Source organism: Bos taurus, chromosome 17 (assembly GCF_002263795.3).
Source record: "Bos taurus isolate L1 Dominette 01449 registration number 42190680 breed Hereford chromosome 17, ARS-UCD2.0, whole genome shotgun sequence".
NCBI lineage: Eukaryota > Metazoa > Chordata > Mammalia > Artiodactyla > Bovidae > Bos > Bos taurus.
The window spans coordinates 46,278,735-46,299,870 of record NC_037344.1 but is presented as its reverse complement, the minus strand read 5'-3'; the positions used below and the strand labels follow the sequence as shown (position 1 = coordinate 46,299,870).

General features: G+C 43.7%; 1 protein-coding gene across 4 annotated transcripts; it reads left to right on the top strand.

Annotated features, from left to right (window-relative positions):
• The first annotated feature begins 10,763 nt into the window (after positions 1-10,763).
• RAN (RAN, member RAS oncogene family) lies at positions 10,764-16,663 on the top strand. 4 transcript variants are annotated; one of them, XM_059876132.1, is made up of 8 exons: positions 10,764-10,803; positions 11,167-11,234; positions 12,410-12,455; positions 12,899-12,983; positions 13,063-13,188; positions 14,376-14,563; positions 14,692-14,862; positions 14,952-16,663. In XM_059876132.1, exons 3-8 carry the CDS (start codon positions 12,420-12,422, stop codon positions 14,994-14,996), a joined length of 651 nt encoding a protein of 216 aa, XP_059732115.1. In that variant the 5' UTR covers positions 10,764-10,803; positions 11,167-11,234; positions 12,410-12,419; the 3' UTR covers positions 14,997-16,663.
• Positions 16,664-21,136: the final 4,473 nt, after the last annotated feature.

Here is a 21,136-nt window from a genome sequence, read left to right as displayed (position 1 = left end):
AGATAAATCTAAACTTACAGGTAGCTGACTATTAACCCCTGCACTGATCCATTCCCCAAAGCACACTACACATTCACAATGTTTTATAAACTCTATGTTAAGGATTGAATTGTGCCCCACTCCAAGAAAGATATGCCTAACCCCTGTACCTGCGAATAGACCTTATTTGGAAATAAGGTTTTTGCAGATATATTCAAGACATTTTGCAGATGTATTCAAGAGGAGGTCTAGGGTGAATCCTTATCAGAGGAGGAGATGAAGACACAGACACACATGGAGGCAGGGACACAGGGACGATGCCACATGGTGCCAGGGTTGCATCTGCAAATGGAGGGACCCCAAAGATGCCAGCAATACCAGTGGCCAAAACAAGAGCCTGGAATGGAGTCTCCCCTGGAAGCTCCAGAGAGCACAGTCCTGTCAGCACCTTGATTTCAGGCTTCCAGAACCGTGAGAGACTACATTTCTGTTCATTTTAGGCACCCAGTTGATATTTTGTTATAGCAGTCCTAGGAAGTCAATACACTCTGTAATTATCTTACAAATAGCACAGGAATGCTGCATTAGTGATTACTCTGTCTTATAAGACTTAGTTTGTTCAAAGTAAGTATTCAAAATGTACCACAGGCTTCCCTAGTGGTCCAGTGGTTAAGAATCCACCTGCCAATGTGCAGGGGACACAGGTTTGATCGCTGACCCAGGAAGATCCCACATGCTGTGGAGCAACTAAACCCGTGCGCCAGAACTACTGAGCCCGTGCTCCAAAACAAGAGAAGCCATTGCAGTGAGAAACCCGACCACCTCAATGAAGAGTAGCCCTGGCTCTGTGCAACTAGAGAATGCCTGCATGCAGCAACAAAGACTCAGCGCAGCCAAAAATAACTAAACAAATAAAACTTTTAAAAAGTACTACAATATTTAAAAGCAAAAAAAAGTACTGGAAGTTTAACTATATATACTATTAAATATATGCTGGAAAGCATATATGCTGGAATTTTTCACATGCATTTTAAAAATTATATACCTATATATCCACATGTGTAAATGTATAGATAAAGATGGGGCTTCCCAGGTGGCACTAGTGGTAAAGAACCTGCCTGCCAATGCAGGAGATATAAGAAATGCAGGTTTGATCCCTGGGTCAGGAAGATCCCCTGCAGGAGGGCATGCACTCCAGTATTCCTGCTTGGGGAATCCCATGGACAGAGGAACCTGGCAGGCTATGGTCCGTAGGATCACAAAGAGTAGACATGACTAAAGCAGCTTAGTATGCACACATGCATAGATATAGATACTGTATAGATATTATACTATATGTGTGTGTGTGTGTGTATAAATACAATTGACCGTTGAACAAAGTGGAGATTAGGGTCACCCGCCCTCTACGAAGTAGAAAATCCTAAGTGTAACTTACATAATCCTCCATTTCCACGGTTCCTCCATATCTGTGGATTCATGTAGCACTGCAGTTTTTAAAAATTTTATTGCTGCATAGTTGATTTACAATGTTATGTTAATGTCTTCTGTACAACAAAGTGATCCAGTTATACATGTCCACATACACCTTCTCATATTCTCTTCCATTCTGGTTTATCACAGGATATTGAATATAGTTCTCAGGGCTATACAGTAGGACCTTGTTGTTTATCTATTTTATATGCAATAGTTTGCATCTGCTAATTCCCAAACTCCCAAGCTGTCTCCCCCCAGCCCCTCCCTCTTGGCAACCCCAAGTCTGGTCTCTATGTCTGTGAGTCTGTTTCTGTTTCATAGATGAATTCATGTGGGTCATATTTTAGATTCCACATATAAGTGATAACACATGGTTGCAGCTTTTACTATTGAAAAAAAATTGTGTATAAACGTATCCATGCAGCTCAAACCCGTGTTGTTCAATGGCCAGCTGTATATAATAGATACTAGATATCTACCTATATCTAGAGCTAGATATAAATAGAGATCTACAGAGAGAGAAATAGGTGGATGTGGATGGATGGATAGATAGATAAAATAGATGGACAGATAGATTAGATAGATAAAATGGATAGATAGATAGGCCTAAAACGTCCCAGGCCTGTCTCAGCTTCTGAGAAGCTCTGTTATGTGCTTCTATATACTTGTGTTTTCTTACAGCATTTTCTATCCTCCTTCCTCAGACTACACCCTCCTAAAGTGACATGGGACCCAAAGTAAAAGCCTCTCTCACAGACAGGCTCTGTCCTACTGTGGACTGCCAAAAGGTAGCTTTTAAAGTTCTCCTTGCTAGAAAGAAACCACCGTTATTCGTGGCACAAGAGGCCCCTTTGCACTCCTGTGGAGACCCTGAATTTACACAGAAATACCGTCAAGGGTGAGCCCCTCCCGTTCTCTCTGAGCTGGTCTCCTCCAGCCTCTTGTCTCCTGGCCTCCCTGACAGCACCAGGCGGGCCTCCACCTCAGCGCCTCCGCCCTCAACGCCCTCCCCAGGAATTCTCTTCCCACAAACATCTCTGTGGTTCCTTCCCTTACCTTCTTCGGGTTCCTCTCAAATGTCACAGTCTTAGGGGAGGCCTGTCAGTCACCCTGCCTCACTGCTACCCCCTTTCTCTGGCATCCATATCTTCTTTACCTGCTCACCTATATCTAGAGGTAAATATAAATACCTAGAGGTCTAAATATGCATACCGAGAGATCTAAGTATCTCTCTCTCTCTCTCTCTTTCTCTCTCTCTCTATCTATTGGGCAATCCTGGTGGCTCAGTGGTAAAGAACCTGCCTGTCAATGCAGGAAACACAGGTTCTGTCCCTGATCCAAGAAGATCCCATGTGCCAAGGAGCAACTGAGCCTGTGCACCAGAACTACTGAAGCCCTCATGCTGTAGAGCCCATGCTCTGCAATGAGAGAAGCCACTGCAATGAGAAGCCTGTGCCCTGCAACGAAGAGTAGCCACGGCTAGCTACTACTAGAGAAAAACCGGCACAGCAACAGACTCAGCACAGCCAAAAATAAATAAATAAGCAAAATTTTTTGTTTCCTTAAAATATATACATATATATATATATATATATAACATACATATCTAGAGAGAAATAGATGAATGGATGGATGGATGGAGAGATAGACATTAATCGGTAGATATTATATCCCACTCTAGCAACGATCACATGTCACATGTCTCACTACTTGTTTCTCACATGTCCTGTTTCTACCTTCTAGGATGAAAACTCCTAGGATGAAAACCCCGGATCCTTTGGGTCTGTATTGTTCACTGCTCCAGTCCTCAGGGAGTGCCTGGTCCCTTGTGGTGCTCAATAAATATCAGCTGAATGAATGAATGAATCTGGGTATTTGCTTATCACTGTCTTAGACTCACTGAATGAGAGGTTGTGGGAACTTCCCTGGTGGTGCAGTGGTTAATATTCTGCACTTCCACTGCAGGGGTTGCAGGTTCCATCCCTGGTCAGGGAACTAAGATTCTGCATGCCTCAGTGTGGCAAAAAAAAAAGTGATAAATGAGAGGTTGTGAACTCCAACATGTCAAGGTACAAGCAGATCATTCAGGGAGTAGTGCAGGCTTGGTGTCAGAAGACAAGTGACCCCAGGCCTCAAGCCTGAGACATGATGGGGAATGGCAGGATCCAAGACAAATGTTGACGTCCGCTGCATCCGTGGAGAGCAGTGGTATTTACCTCCAACTGGTGTGGACATACAAGAAATCAGGCCCAGTGCTTTCCTATCTTGATGTTCAAAAGAAACCAGCTATCTGGATTTATATGTGAACAGTCCTCACATGGACTTCTCTGGTGGCTCAGACGGTAAAGCGTCTGTCTACAATGCAGGAGACCCGGGTTCGATCCCTGGGTCAGGAAGATCCCCTAGAGAAGGAAATGACAATCCACTCCAGTACTATTGCCTGGAAAATCCCATGGACTAGAGGAGCCTGGTAGGCTACAGTCCATGGGGTCACAAAGAGTCGGACATGACTGAGCGACTTCACTTCATCTACCACGGCAGAACAAATTACCCTAGAAATTAATAGCTTGAAGCAACAATGCACAGTACTATCTCACACAGTTTCCAGGAATTCTGGAGTGGTTTCACTGGGGGGTTCTGATCTAGGGCTCAAGAAATTGCAGGTAAGACATAGCCCTAACTGGGGCTGAAAGATCCATTCCCCTGATGGCTCCCTTACAGGCCAGCAAGTTCCGACCGGCTCTTTGCAGGGACGCTTAACTCCTTGTCACATGTATCTGTCCACAGTGCTATTGTTTAGTCACGAAGTTGTGTCTGACTCTGCAATCCCCATGGACTATAGCCCGCCAGGCTCTGCCGTCCATGTGATTTCCCAAGCAGGAATACTGGAGTGGGTTGCCATTTCCTTCTCTAGGGGATCTTCTTGACCCAAGGATCAAACCCAACTATCCTGTGCCTCCTGCATTGGCAGGTGGATTCTTGACCACTGAGCCGCCATGGGAAGCCACCTATGGGAAGCCCCCATAGGGTTGTGCCTGTCTCCAGATGTGGTGACCATCCTCCTCCAGAGTGAGTGTCCCCAGACAGCAAGGTGGAAGCCACAGAGCCTCAGTGATTTAAGTCAGGTTACACTGTCCATTGTGACATCCTGCATTGGTTAGAAGTGAGTCATGGTTAGAAGTGAGTCACTAAGTTCAGCTAGAAATGAGTCACTAAGCCTGCCCCAAACTCCAGGAAAGGAGAATTAGCTTAAGCTTTTCAAAGGAGGAGTATCAAAGGATTGTGGACTTATTTTAAAACCATCACTTTTTTTTTTTTTTTTTTTGACCACTCAGATTTTGGGATTTCAGTTCCCTGACCAGGGATTGAATCTCCAAGCCAGGCTTCAGCAATATGTGAACCGTGAACTTCCAGATGTTCAAGCTGATTTTAGAAAAGGCAGAGGAACCAGAGATCAAATTGCCAACATCTGCTGGATCATGGAAAAAGGAAGAGAGTTCCAGAAAAACATCTATTTCTGCTTTATTGACTATGCCAAAGCCTTTGACTGTGTGGATCACAATAAATTGTGGAAAATTCTTCAAGAGATGGGAATACCAGACCACCTGACCTGCCTCTTGAGAAACCTATATGCAGATCAAGAAGCAACAGTTAGAAGTGGACATGGGACAACAGACTGGTTCCAAATAGGAAAAGGAGTATATCGAAGCTGTATATTGTCATCCTGCTTATTTAACTTATATGCAGAGTACATCATGAGAAACGCTGGGCTGGAAGAAGAACAAGCTGAAATCAAGATTGCTGGGAGAAATATCAATAACCTCAGATATGCAGATGACACCACCCTTATGGCAGAAAGTGAAGAGGAACTAAAAAGCCTCTTGATGAAAGTGAAAGTGGAGAGTGAAAAAGTTGGCTTACAGCTCAACATTCAGAAAACTAAGATCATGGCACCTGGTCCCATCACTTCATGGGAAATAGATGGGTAAACAGTGGAAACAGTCTCAGACTTTATTTTTCTGGGCTCCAAATCACTGCAGATGGTGACTGCAGCCATGAAATTAAAAGACGCTTACTCCTTGGAAGGAAAGTTATGACCAACCTAGATAGCATATTCAAAAGCAGAGACATTACTTTGCTAACAAAGGTCTGTCTAGTCAAGGCTATGGTTTTTCCAGTGGTCATGTATGGATGTGAAAGTTGGACTGTGAAGAAAGCTGAGTGCCAAAGAATTGATGCTTTTGAACTGTGGTGTTGGAGAAGACTCTTGAGAGTCCCTTGGACTGCAAGGAGATCCAACCAGTCCATTCTAAAGGAGATTAGTCCTGGGTATTCTTTGGAAGGACTGATGCTAAAGCTGAAACTCCAGTACTTTGGCCACCTCATGCCAAGAGTTGACTCATTGGAAAAGACTCTGGTGCTGGGAGGGATTGGGGGCAGGAGAAGGGGACGACAGAGGATGAGATGGCTGGATGGCATCACTGACTCGATGCACATGAGTTTGGGTGAACTCTGGGAGTTGGTGATGGACAGGGAGGCCTGGCGTGCTGCAATTCATGGGGTCACAAAGAGTCGGACACAACTGAGCGACTGAACTGAAGTTTTACATTTAAGTTATTAGATTTAACTAGTTATTACATTTAAGTTATTAGATTATAATGCTGCTGTTTCTGATGACTCTTTCTGTATTCAGATAGAATTCAGAGCAATTGACTCAATAATTCAACAAATATTTACTATGTTCCCATTCAGTGCCAGTCACTGTGTAACATGCCTTGAATATGGTGACAAATGAGGCACTTAGCTTATTCTAGTGAGGGAAAGAAAGATTTTTGGAAAATCAAGCATGTGAATAATTAAGCAAGGTATTTTCAGTAGTGGCAAGTGTTCTGGGGAAAATAGAACAGTGCCTGAGATGGGGAATGGCTGGTGTGGTGGGTCCACATTTGAAAGGGTGATCAGGGTGGGCTTCTTGGAGGTGACATTTGAGCTGTGACCTGAAGAGTAAGAATGAACCAGTCAGGCAAAGATGTGGAGACAGAGCATTTTAGGCAGAGGATGAGTAAATGCAAAGGCCCTGGGGTAGGAATGAACTTGGCCAAGGTAAGGTTCAGAAAGGTTTGTGGGGCTATTGTGGGATTACAATGAGAGAGGCTTGAGATGAGCTAGAGGGGTAGGCACAAGATAGGTCATATAGGGCCTGGCCATGGACTTCATGTATCTGAGTATAACAGATAAGAAAGGGTTACAGAGATTAAGAAGGGAGAAGGATGGTCTGATGTTTTTAGAAGATTGTTCTGTACTTCTTGATAGGATGCACTGGGAAGGACATAGCATCACTGCTAGGGTGTACTGACCCAAACTTCATACCCTGAATCTTAGTCCTGAGGGAATATGAGACACATCCAAATGGAGGGACAGTCTACAAAGTAACTGGGCTATTAACTACCCAGCAAGAGACGACAAGGAAGGTACCGCCCTAGATTAAAAGAGACTAGACAAAAAGAGAGACAGACAAATACCATGTGATATCACTTATAAGTGGAATCTAAAATATGACACAAATGAACCTATCCATGAAACAGAAACAGAGTCCTGCACGTAGAGAACAGGCTGGTGGCAGCCAAGGGGACGGGGGATGGGGGATGGATGGAGTGGGAGGTTGGAATGGATAAACAACAAGGTCTATCTGGGGAATTCCCTGGCAGTCTAGTGATTAGGACTCTGGGCTTTCACTGCTGAAGGCCCAGTGTCAACCCCTGATTAGGAAACTAAGATCCTGCAAGCCATGTGGCATGGCCAGAACAAAAACAAAACACACACACACATGCAAAACAAGGTCCAACTGTAAGCACAGAGAATGGTAGTCAATATCCTATGATAAATCATAATGGAAAAGAATGTTTTAAAATGTATATATATATGGAATCACTTTGTTGTACAGCAGAAATTAACACAATATTGTAAATCAACTATATTTCAGTTAAAAAGAAGAGAGAGTGGACAGGTCAACATAATGTGTGATCCGGAAGGGTACCGTCCTAGATAAGGGCAGGAGGGAGACAAGTGCCAATTAAGTCCTGTACATTAGGTAATAAAAGTGTAACATCTGAATTTCCTAATTTTGCTAAGTGTGCAGTGGTTATATAACAGGATGTCCTGAAGTTTTTGTTTTTTAAACTACAGCCTGCCTTCTGAGGAGAAAGCAGGCATATTTATCTATTTGTTTATATTTATTTTTATTTATGTATTTATTTGGCTGCGTTGGGTCTTAACTGAAGCATGCAGAATCTATAGTTCCGTGACCAGGAATTGAACCTGGGCCCCCTGTATTAGGAGTGCAGAGTTGGATCCTTGACCACCAGGGAAGTCCCATCCTGAGGTTCTAAACAATAGACACAGAGGGGTGTTCTGTGTGCTATTTACTCTCAAACATTGCACTGGAAAAAAAATCATATATATATATACATATATGATCTATAGAAAAATCATGTATGTATGATATATATATATATATACACACACTGATAGAAAGTTAGCATGATAAAGACAAATGATCAACTAAACAATATTAACATTTGGGGAAACCAGAGGTAATAGATGCTGAAATTTCTTGTATGGTTTTTGTAACTTTTTTTTTGTATTTGACAACAATTTTGTATTGACAACAATTAACTGGAGGTTAAGGATGGGCTTGCAATCCACACTGGATGACCAAGACAAGAAAGTACCTCTGTAAAATGCAAACAAACAAATCACCTGGGAACTCTGTCTAGGTGGCTAGTTCAAGAAGAGCTAATACTCCTGGTTTGGCAAACTTCCCTTTAGCTTTTTTGTCAGAAGAAAATTTTGTTTTAAATAACAAAAGGTATAAACATGATGTTCTCACCACCCAGAATTATATAATGGTTAATAGGCTTTTATACTTGTTTCAATCACTTTTTAGAAAGAAAAAATAGAACACTGTAAATAAAGTTAAAATCTTCTTTGACCTCTTTGGCCAAATTCCATCATATTCCTTTTTACCACTACGAAGCAACAGCCATTGGAACTCGGTCTATATACTTGCAGTCAATTAAAAAAATAAAAATAAAAAACGAATGTACATATGTCCAAGAGCTAATGGTTTTTTATGTGTTTGTAAAAAACTTACCTAAACAATGTTATAATATATATGTATAGCCTCTATAAAATTAAACAAAGATTTTATAAAGCTATCATCACATCTTCCTTCAACTTGCTTTTCTTAGTATTAGCTTTTTGAGATCTACCTAACCCTGTTGATTCAATGACTTTCTGTACAGTAAACCCATAGTACAGTTATACTTTATTTATAAATTTTCCTATTGATGAACATGTACTTAAGTTTCATCTTTTGTTATTATAAGACAGAAGATTCTTGAGAGTCCTTTGGACTGCAAGGAGATCAAATCAGTCAATCCTAAAGGAAATCAGTCCTGGATATTCATTGGAGGGCCTGATCCTAAAGCTGAAGCTCCAATACTGTGGCCACCTGATGCAAACAGCCAACTCACTGGAAAAGACCCTGATGCTGGGAAAGATTGAAGACAGGAGGAGAAGAAGATAACAGAGGACAAGATGGTTGGATGGCATCAGCAACTCACTGGACATGAATTTGAGCAAGCTCTGGGACACAGTGGACAGGGAAGCCTGGTGTGCTACAGTCCATGGGCTCTCAAAGAATCAGCCACGACTGAGCAACTGGACAACAACAACTATAAAAAACGTTGCAGTGAGCCTCTTGATACTTGTTTCTTTGGGTATATGTGTAAACTGAAGTCTAGGACATCTCCCTAAAAATAGAAATAAAGCCATGGACATTTATGTGTGTTTTACCAGCTTCTATCCTCCCAAGTGGCCAAACCAATTTACATGCCCACCAGCAACATCAAGATCTGCTTGGTGTTTTCCTGAGGGTCCTTGGGGGCACTTGGATTTGAGTTCCCAGCAGGCAGGTTCTCAGATGTGTTGTGCCCAATTTGTGTCACTTAGATTCCCAGCAGACCTGCTAGTAAACGTGCTCAGTACTACGTGGCTATCTCCTTGGTCATTTGAGTTCTCTTTGCTCTGGGAAGAGTCCCCATGGGGGAATCTTTTCTGGGGAACTTAACTATCCTGATGGGGCCATTAGCTGTCTGCTCTTACTGTCAGCCGTGGATGCTTGGTTGGGGAGGAGCGGGGGTGGGGGCGGGTGGGGAACCAACATAGTAGTTTAAGAATCCAGGCTGATTCATGTTGAGGTTTGATAGAGAACAACAAAAATCTGTAAAGCAATTATCTTTCAGTAAAAATAAATTAATAATAAAAAAAAGAATCTGCAGATGGCATAAAGAACAGACTAATCCACATGGGATGGGGGAGTTGGAAGAAGAGAGCCAGGGACGAATGGAGAGAGTAGCATGGACACTTATACACAACCATATGTAAAATAGATAGCCAGTGGGAATTTGCAGTAGGACTCAGGGAACACACACCCTGGCTCCGTGACAACCTAGAAGGTGGGGTGGGATGGGATGGGAGGTGGGAGGGAGATTGAAGGGGGACAGAATATATGTATATCTATCATTGGAAAAGATTCTGATGCTGGGAGGGATTGGGGGCAGGAGGAAAAGGGGATGACAGAGGATGAGATGGCTGGATGGCATCACTGACTCCGTGGACGTGAGTCTGAGTGAACTCAGGGAGTTGGTGACGGACAGGGAGGCCTGGCATGCTGCAACTCATGGGGTCGCAAAGAGTCGGACACGACTGAGCGACTGAACTGAACTGATGGTCAGTTCATGATGATTATGGCAAAAACCAACACAATATTGTAAAGCAATTATCCTTCAATTAAAAAATAAACGAATTAAAAAATTTTATACCTTAAAAAAACATATCTGTGGCTGGGACTTCCCTGGTGGTTCAGTGGTTAAGCTTCTGCTCTTCAAATGCAGGGAGTAGGGATTCAATCCCTGGGTGGGAACTAAGATTTATTTATTTTGGAGGCTGCAGCATGAAATAAATAAATAAATAAACAAACAAACCCTATTGGATAAGGCAATGGCACCCCACTCCAGTACTCTGGCCTGGAAAATCCCAAGGACGGAGAAGCCTGGTAGGCTGCAGTCCATGGGGTTGCTAAGAGTCGGACACGACTGAGCGACTTCACTTTCACTTTCAAGCATTGGAGAAGGAAATGGCAACCCACTCCAGTGTTCTTGCCTGGAGAATCCCAGGGACGGGGGAGCCTGGTGGGCTGCTGTCTATGGGGTCGCAGAGAGCCGGGCACGACTGAAGCGACTTAGCAGCAGCAGCAGCAGCAGCAGCAGCAGCATTAACAGTCATCAGGTTGTGCCTTACATCCCTTAAAAAAAGAAAAGAATCTGTGGCTGTCCAGACAAATGCCAAAAGGGGGCCTTATATTTACGCTGTGAGATTGGAGGACTGCATTCAGCCATCTTGCTGAAAGCAAAGGAATATTAATAAACCCATACTTGTTGAGCTTGAGGTAGTCTCACTTCCTATCTCTGACGAAGGTGAGAGGTGGCCCCAGCAGATTGTTAAGTTTTACGCGTGGTCAGTTGTCTGGATCCTTGATAGCCTTATCCCTGCAAGCGTCTGGAACCTAGTCATTGATTGCATCCTTGTTTGTAACTAAGATGAAAAGAGCTGAAAGGTTGGACACACTAAATTTCATCATTCTTTTTGCAGAATAAGGCCACAAAAGCTGCTGACCACTTAGATGTCCTGAAGAAAAGGGGACTGGCTTTCTACTTCTGGTAAGTTCCAGACTGATACGGGGGCGCCGGGATGGAGCGGGAGGGGAAGGGGGATGGGGCGACCCGCACCCCAACATGGCGCCCGCCCCGGGCCTGCGTTCCGTGTTTGTACGCGGGGGCAGGGCCTTTGTGTGGGCCACCCCGCGAGTTTCCCGCCCAAGGGGGCCTCGGCCTCTCCTCCCAGTTCTGTTCCCGCGGTGGCAGCAGGGCGCGCCGCGTCGCCGTTTGCGCATGCGCGCGCGCGAACCCGCCCCCGGGCTGGCGCACATGGCCTCGTGGGCCGGCGTGCGTGCGCGCGACCGCGTTGCCTCCCTCGCCCGGTGCGCCGAGAGCCCCTCCCTTACGCGCCAGGCCGACGGGTGAGGCCGCCGAGCCTGGGCGGCCTGCGTGCGCGCGCGCGTCGGGCCACGTGGGAGCGGCGCGGCGCCGTTGCCCCGCCCTCCCTCGGCGCGCGCCGGCGTCGGCTGCGTCTCCGGGCATTTGAATTGCGCTTCCGCCATCTTTCCAGCCCTCAGTCAGACGGGCGCGGAGACGCTTCTGGAAGGTAGCGGGGCTGGGGCAAGGGCCGTGGGGCTGGGGCGGGGGCTGGTGTTGGGGAGTCCAGACAGCGGCGGGAGGCGGCCATGAGGAGGCGGTTTAGCGAGTCCTCTGGGCGGAGAGTTCTCCTCTCTCCCCTGCCGCGGAGGCCGTGAGGGCGCCGGGACGGGAGCTGCGGTGGGTCGGGCGGACTGTCGGTGCGGAGGGGTGGCCGGCGTACCGGCCGCTTGGGAGGAGGGGAGATGCGGCCGGGCGGAGGGCCGAAGGGCGGCCTTGGGGAGGGCCGTGGGGCGGACAGGACGGCGCGGCCTGGCCGCTGGCGGTGACCAGGCGCTTTCCGCGCGTCGGCCTCCACGCCGAGCGGGCCTCCGCTCCGCCCGGTCTCCGCTTCGAGCGGGTGCGCGCCACGATCCGGCGGCCGCGGAGTCCGGCCGGAGACCGATGCCACCATCGCCATCGCACAGTCGGCCCCCGCCCACCCGCATGTGTGTGTACTGGGGATAGGAGGTGGGATGCGGGCGGCCGGGCTCCTCGGTGGAGGCCTTTGTGGGCCTGGGCACGTGGGGCGGGTCTGGCCATGCGGACCCCGGCCCGCGCCGGCGTGCAGCGGGCCTTATTTCTTTCTTCTTTTCTCGCAGTAACATCGCGATGGCTGCCCAAGGAGAACCCCAAGTTCAGTTCAAAGTAGGTAACGCTCGTGAGTTGGGGGTGTGCTGCAGTGAACAGGAAGGGCTCTGAAGGAGAGGCAGCTTTGGGGGGCACTCTGTTCCAGACGGTTTTACTTGCAGTATCTCCTTTATGACCGCAAGTGCGTGTGGACGGCCTGCTTCGTCAGCCAACGTGCTCGTGCTGCGGCAGTGCCTTCGGTCCCCCGATAACGAGATGGGGGTGCTGGCCCCACCCTGCGGACAGGGAAGCAGAGCTCAGAAAGTTTCGCTGATTCGAGTCGTTCATTAGATGGGACAGGGCCGCTTGATTAAGATTCTTTGTTGTAAATGTACTTAGGTAGTACATAAACTTCTGTTGTGTAAGTTAAATTGTCCAGAACATCTTAACAGCGTCATAATCCTGGGTTTCTGAAGTGTTACGTGTTTTGGTGTTTATTTCAAAAATTTGGTTTCCGACAGCTTGTTTTGGTTGGTGATGGTGGTACTGGAAAAACTACATTCGTTAAGCGTCATCTGACTGGTGAATTTGAGAAGAAGTATGTAGGTATGTGGGGGGAACCATTTGTAGACATAAATGTAAAATGTTTGAGTTCTTTGACTAACTTGCAATTTCTATGTTCCAGCTACCTTGGGTGTTGAGGTCCATCCTCTTGTGTTCCATACCAACAGAGGACCTATTAAGTTCAATGTATGGGATACAGCTGGTCAGGAGAAATTTGGTGGACTGAGAGATGGTTATTATATACAAGGTAGGTACCTGATTTGTAATAAGTTTTTGAGAGGATTTAGTAGCTTAGTCTCCAAGGTTACTTAGGAATAGATCTATTCAAGTAAAGACGTTGGTAATACTGACTGAATTGGAAATTGTGTGATTCAGTTCAATTCAAAACATGTACCGACTGACTCCAGAGAGTTGACCATTTGAGGGGAGGAAAATTTTGTGAAGGTTGTCTTGTGTCATTTGATTGATTGCATGCTTGTGTCGTGATAGGCATTGTTTTGAAATACACTGTATAGTTTAAGTTGAGGCTCTTAATTTGAAGACAGTAAGCAACAGATAGTTGTTGCTATAGCTTCAGTATTTAAGCGTTTATGTTTGGGCATATGTTTTGGTGATTGTCAATAATTATTTCTTGTGCACTCCATTAAAAAGATAGTGAACCATTTGATGGGCTTCCTTGGTGGCTTAGTGGTAAACAACTCTCCTGCCAATGCAGGAGACACAAGTTGGATCCCTGGGTCAGGAAAGAAATGTCAAATCAGTCCAGTTTTCTTGCCTGGGAATTCCCATGGACAGAGGATCCTGGTGGGCTAGTCCATGGGGTTGCAAAAGAGTCAGACATGACTTAGAGACTAAGACAACAGGACCCATTTGATACTGAGCCAGAGGAGCTAGGCTTTCTATTTTATAAAATGCTGTTATAAGACCAGCTGATTTCTCTTTAATTGTACTAGGTTTTGCAGAGTATTTTTTTTTTTTAAATGCTTGATTTTAGATTTAAGAAGGCAAAGGAGACAAATGCTTGTTATACTGAGCAAAAAAGATGCACAGAAAATACTCATCTAACACTCTTGCTCACTTGATGAAAATTGTTGGGAATCTTCCCATGTCTTTTGCTTTTACTTGAGTACATATAAATGCAAGGGTCTTCTTGCCTCCCCCCATCCCCAAATTCGTTAGTTAAAAATCCATAATATATTATGCTTACTAGCTTTATCATGGCTGTGTTTTTCAAAGGATAGATTTCTAGATACTCAGAATATGGGACATGAATTCTGAAGTGGTGGTTTATCATTGATCGACTTTAGATACATTCTGAGGCTGAGACAGTTTATGAAGTATTGCAGATGAAAAGAATAAATAAATATGGTAAGCATTTTTCTTTATGTGGTAAATTTGTAGGCATGTACTCATCACTGTAAATGTTTCTTTCAGCTCAGTGTGCCATTATAATGTTTGACGTAACATCAAGAGTTACTTACAAGAATGTGCCTAACTGGCATAGAGATCTGGTACGAGTGTGTGAGAACATCCCAATTGTGTTGTGTGGCAACAAAGTGGATATTAAGGACAGAAAGGTTAAGGCAAAGTCAATTGTCTTCCACCGAAAGAAGAATCTTCAGGTATGTTTTTTAAAGCTTATAGAATTATAATCCTTTAGTTAAAATTATGATGTTAGGCCATTAAAGTGATTTATTGATGTTTTTGATGTGTGGGTTTTTAAAATTAACTTAACCATTCTTTTAAACAGTACTATGACATTTCTGCCAAAAGTAACTACAACTTTGAAAAGCCCTTCCTCTGGCTTGCTAGAAAACTGATTGGAGACCCTAACTTGGAGTTTGTCGCCATGCCTGCTCTTGCCCCGCCAGAGGTGGTCATGGACCCAGCCTTGGCAGCACAGTATGAGCACGATTTAGAGGTATGGTGTTTATGTCTCAGCGATGAGTGCTTTTAGATTCCTGGAGCTTTTCATTTGGAGCATTGTAACATTTCCATCTCTTTGTCTAGGTTGCTCAGACAACTGCTCTCCCGGATGAAGATGATGACCTGTGAGAAAGTGAAGCTGGGGCCCAGCGTCAGAAGTCTAGTTTTATAGGCAACTGTCCTGTGATGTCAGTGGTGCAGCGTGTTTGCCACTTTATTATATAGCTAAGCAGAACATGTGCTTAATCTTTGGATGCTGAAGGAGATGGATGGGCTTTGGAGTGAATGTGGCAGTTAAAAAAAAAACCTTCATTTTTTGGACCTGCATATTTAGGTGTTTTGGAACACAGTTGTTTCCTCCTTGAGTTTCAAATATAAGACTGCTATAGTCACATGACAATATTGAGAGGTGGAATCTTGTTTGTTACTGTCATTCCCATTCCTTTTCGTTTAGAATCAGAATAAAGTTGTATTTCAAATATCTAAGCAAGTGAACTCATCCCTTGTTTAAATGAGCATTTAAAACCGCTAACAGGGAAAGTTGTGCCATGTTACTATTTGAATTGCCTTTGCTATTACCACTTACCTTGAAGTCAGGTTAAATGCTTCTAATTTTCTGTATACTTGAATCATTTCACACAAACGTAACGACAAGTCAACAGTATTGTATTTGATGAGAGGTGTAAATACTATCAATAGTTAGGCTAAAATAACATCTACCCCACCTGCCTTTGGGCTTACGTAGTGTCACCTAGAGATGAGATTTATGTGACCTGTGAAAGGTGGTACCTGTTTCAGATGTTTCAAACAGATACCTTAATTATATTTGCATTTTATGGCAGAAGTAACCATTTTCTAATGTAGAGCTTGTCAAAGTCCAATGAAATCATACAAACGGTTGCAGGAACTTGAGGGACATCTCATCTGTTAAATATGAATATAATTGTGCATTTACTTTTTTGTTTTTTTGATATTACATGTTTAATGTAAAGTTGGCATTCTAGGAAGATGTTCCATGTTTACCTGCTGTTAAGTACTCCCAAGCTTTAAAGGTTATCAAAGATTAAGGATTTCAATGGATATATCACAGCTTTGATGATTTTTCTCTCCCCAAAGAATTTTTCTGGGTGGTGCAAGAACACCTCAGGATGCTGCAGCATAAAAGTAGGTCTTAGGTAAGCCTCTCAGTGATGTGAACAGACTGCCAAACTTTCAGTAGACTAACCACTTAACGTTGTATGGTTTCCACATGTAAACATGAATTGGGTCTGTCTTGCCTGAGTTTGATCTCACTGACACCATACTGTAGCAATTAGAAATCAAGACGAGCTATTTTCCTCTTGTAAGTACTACTGTACTATAGTTCAGTTTACCAAAGTTCTTCAGATGTCCAATTATCCTTAAATGATTACTTTCCTACCTAAAAGTAGGGAAGGATCCCTTTTAAGTATATGGAAAAATGGACTGTAAAGGGTAAAATTGGGTACATTTTAATTTGTTAAAGTATTGAATAGATATTAATAGATTCACTTACAGATTTGAATTGATGTATATGCTATGCTATATTCAGTTCAGAACCAGACTAACAGATAATGAAGTTTCCCATGGTCAGATGAAATCTTTCATTGAGATACATGAGGGATATGTATTTGTAACCTTATGTAGAATGCCAGTATGACTAATATTCTGAAACCTAAATGTAACAGTAAAATTTTGGGAGCTACTTGGAGGTGGGAGAGAATTTGAGTCATTCTTGGAAGAAAATTACAAAATATACTGCTTTTACTTTGCCTGGATTTTCTGGATCATCTGGTGTTAATTACCTTGTGGGGGATGCATTTCTGTGTCAAGTTCACACAAATGGGGAAATTTCCCCTTCAATTTCAAATCTGGTGTGTAATGGGAAGAGCCAGCAATTGAAAGCCAAGTTGGTATTAGCTTATTAAACCAAAACTGGTAAAAGTAAACATGAAGTGTTTATGAAAGCAGTTCTGTGATGTTCCTTGGCCAATTTTTAAGAAACCCTTTTGGTCCTATTGATCTCAGTATCTAGGAAAGGGCAGAGATTTCCAAAAATGCATTAGACTTGTAAAGACCAATTTCCTGGCTGATCTTGTGCATCAGATTCTCATAGTGAGAATTTGTTTTCTTTTGTAAAGAAAAAATGAAGAAATAGTAATGAGCATGTGGGTTAAAATTGGTTTGACTTGCTAGTTGTGCATCTGAAACTGACCTTGTCTTTTGAAGATGCCTTCACCTGTCTTGGGGCTGCAGGCATCCTCCTTGGTAGAACAACTTGGGACTCATCCTAAAATCACGTGTCAGGCAAGCACTGCTAACAAAATGCTATGCGTGTTAACCTGCAAACCTAAAGCTGTTTTGGGGATAAAAAGACCCTGCCTGTTTGTACCTTCTTACTAGTTAGGGCTCTGAGTTATCGTTGGCAGCTCTGCCTGCTTAGGTCCCTGTCATTCCAGGCTTTAGCTTCTTTCCAGAATTTGTACCTACTAAAGTAATTTGATTAGTGCTGCAGCTCCTTTATAGCTCACTCATGGGGTGTTAAACTGGCTCAAGTGTCCCTTGACAGATTTGAATTGTGGAGGACTCTTGAAGAGTCCCTTGGACTTCAAGGAGATCAAACCACTCAATCCTAAAGGAAATCAACCCTGAATATTCATTGGAAGGACTGAACACTTTGGCCGCCTGATGTGAAGAGCCAACTCGCTGGAAAAGACTATTATGTTGGGAAAGGTTGAGGGCAGGAGGAGAAGGGAGGGGGTGACAGGATGAGATGGTTGGATAGCATCACTGACTTAATGGATGTGAGTTTAAGCAAAGAGGGTGATAGTGAAAGAAGCCTGGTGTACTGCAGTTGATGGGCTTGCGGAGTCAGACCCTACTCAAGTGACAACAGCAACAAGGGTCCCTGCTGTGGCCATGTCTCTGAGCTGCCTCAGCTCTGGTCAGAACAGTAAATTTGCACTTGACATTGTTTATCTTACTAGTCTAATTGTCGTGAGGGGAAGGATTATGTCTTCTTGCTTGCTTTGCTGTGCTGTGCTTAGTTTTGCTCAGTCGTGTTCAGCTCTGCAACCCCAGGGACCGTAGCCCACCAGGTTACTCCGTCCATGGGGATTCTCCAGGCAATACTGGAGTGGGTTGCCATGCCCTCCAGGGGATCTTTCCAACCCAGGGATTGAACCCAGGTCTCCAGCATTGCAGGTGGATTCTTCACCATCTGAGCCACCTAAGAAGCCCCATATTGCTCCCTTGTGTCCTTTAAATCTCATCCCTGAGGAGGAAAGGAATTCAGGGCTTGGAGATGAGGGGTGGGATTGTTGGGAATGGGGTGGGAAGTGGCAGGGAGGATTTTATGCCATTACGATCTGGTATTTTGAAGTATTTCCCTCGGGATTTGTAGTTTGCATTACCTTTTATCCATTTATTCCAAGTTGTTTCCTTAAAGGAGTGGGGAAAGTGGTCCATCAGGAACTTTGCCACATATGAGTCATTGGATTAGGACAGTTCTGTTAGATGCTAGATCTGTTAGATGCTACCTGGAAGAAGACCCTTGCATTGAGTTTTCAGTTCCTTGTGTTTAAGAAGCAAAGTAGATGCCGTTCCAGATAAGCAGTATTTTTCTAACATGGGCAGTTCACTTCCTAAATTCTGAGCTCCATGCCCTGGGGTGTAATGCTGGCCTTGCAGCTTTCATCTTGGGAAATGAGCAGTCAGGCATCTGCAGAAATGTCATGACTGTAGTGAGTGCTAAGATGGAAACTTAGACAGTGCCTTGAAAGCATGACAAGAATTGAATCTATTTGAGACCTGGAAGGGAGGCCCGTGATCTGAAGGTATCCTGAAAGAAAAGTACTTGAGGCAAAGGGAGCAAAATGCTAGGGCAGAGGATGTGGCTGGAGAGTGGGCAGTGGAGGCCCAGGATGCAGGGTTGCTGGAGGCTCATAGGGGTTTTCAAACCTGTTTATAGAGTCCACACACACAACACAATGCAGAGCCACTGGAGAAGGGTCAGAGTGGCCTATTAGATACTCTCTTGGCAGCAGCAGTGGTTGCCCAGGGCCCAGTGACAATCCAGCCTTGCCCCACTCAAGTCCACTCGGCTTTTTGCTGCAGTATTTCAGAAAAGGGGGGATGACAGCATGGTTACAACATAGAGCAAGCATCTCAGTGAAAACAATAAATATCCACAAGGAATTCCAGGTATCATCTTCTGTTAACCATTTTCTTTCCCCAACTTCACTGAAACATAATTGACACAAATTGTATTTATGGTGTGCCATGTGATGTTTTGATATGGTTACCACAGTCAAGCTATTCAACAAATCCATCACCTCAGAGTTATTTTTTGTGTCTAGTGAGAACATTTCGGATTACTCTTTCAACACATTTCAATCTTAATACAGGGTTACTAACTACAGTCACCATACTGTACCTTGGGTCTCAAGACCTCATTTATCCAGCATAACTGAAACTTTGTGCCCTTTGACCAACACCTCTCCATCTCCCCCTCCTGCACCACCCTCTTACCCTGGCAACCACCTTCCTACTCCGCTTCTGAGTTCAACTTTTTTATATTCCACATAGGACTATTGCCATGTACTATTTGTTTTTCTGTCTTTGGCTTATTTCACTGAGCATAATGTCCTTGCAGCTCATTTATGTAAATGACAGGATTTCCATCTTTTTTTAAGGCTAAACAGTTTTGCATCTTACATATGTATATGTAGTGTATACTACATTTTCCTTATCCATTCATCTGTCAATGGACACAGGTTAATTCCATATCTTTGCTTTTGTAAATAAGTTTCCTTCTTATGAGGAAGGGGTGAAAAATTAAGGTGCTTCCCCAAGCTGTAAGGGTGACACTTGAACCTATTTGAAGTTACGAATTCAAGGCCAGTTAGTTTACAGACAACTATTGGTTAGGATAGATTGTTGTATTGTGGTCTTCCAGGCGTGAAAAATAGGAAACCAAACTTAGGAAGAGTGTTCTCGACAACACTGGTAAAGTGAACTGATAGGCAGTCTGGCGGTGAGTAACATTTGCTTTTTTATTTCCTTACATGTCTGGTCTTTTTTTCCCCCCCAAAGGGAAAAATGTGATAGACTTTCTGTATTAAAAGTTTAGGGATTTAAACAGTTAAAACATACACAGCCACCACATTTCCCACTTACTCTTTAGAGGTAACTATTGTCAACATTTTGTTGATACTTCAAATGTTTCCTCAAAGAGTGGGATTATACTATAATACTGTTTCATGACCATTTTCCACTTTCTCCTAGGGGCTTTTCTACATCAGGTGGTTTTACGCCACTTTCAATAATTACCTAGTAACCCACAGCATGGACAGGCCATCCCATTGTCAGACACATTATTCCATTTGGTCAGATTATGTTTCTTTGCTCATCTTTTGGTTTTCAGAATGCGTCTAGCTCATTTGCAAATGCACTGAACTCAAATGTCCTTTCATCTCCCTGTACTACTAAAACTTTGATGTTTCTAAATTTTAACTTAAAAAAAAAGTTGTCTATTTGTCTGCACTGGGCCTTAGTTGCAGTGTGTGGGGTCTTTAGTTTGGGCATACAACTTCTTGGTTGAAGCATGTGGGATCTAGTTTCCTGACAAGGGGTCGAACCCAGGGCCCCTGCACCTGGAAGGCAGAGTCTTAGTCACTGGACCACCAGGGAAGTCCCTCTAAATTTCAAGTTTTGCAGATGGGTGGAAAATCAAAATTATTTTAAAAATCTTTTGCATTTGTGTTTTGCCATATTATCCTCAACTTTGTATCCCCAGTGTCTGACATGATGTAAGATGCACATATAATAGTCCCTGCTGAATTAAACACATTTAATGAAATAGTTTCCTTGTTGCCACATTCTGTGAATTCGTATTTTGTGTTTTTAGAGGTACTTGAATTCCAGAGATACTCAAAGTGAGATGTATACTTTTACCTCCTTTTTAAATATTCATATTGTGTTATGCTCCAATCAGAGCTCAGAAAATATTGACTGGTGATAGGATTGGATTTATAGGGAGAAGATCTAGGAGAAAAGTAGGGAAAATCAAAGAAAACTGTCATGAGGATACGAAATTGAAAGCTTAAATTGCAAAAAAAAAAAAAAAAAAGATGGAAGCTCACTAGTTTCTTTTTGCCAGTAATTTTGTCATAACAGGTGTATTTGTCGGAGAAGGCAATGGCACCCCACTCCAGTACTCTTGCCTGGAAGATCCCATGGACGGAGGAGCC

What these genes read in the sequence shown, in the direction of transcription:
- RAN (XM_059876131.1), top strand. Translation starts at nt 12,213, where the DNA reads ATGCCACCATCGCCATCGCACAGTCGGCCCCCGCCCACCCGCAT. An exon ending in AACCCCAAGTTCAGTTCAAA is followed by an intron (nt 12,456 to 12,898) that starts GTAGGTAACGCT and finishes GGTTTCCGACAG; the next exon opens with CTTGTTTTGGTTGGTGATGG. An exon ending in AGATGGTTATTATATACAAG is followed by an intron (nt 13,189 to 14,375) that starts GTAGGTACCTGA and finishes TGTTTCTTTCAG; the next exon opens with CTCAGTGTGCCATTATAATG.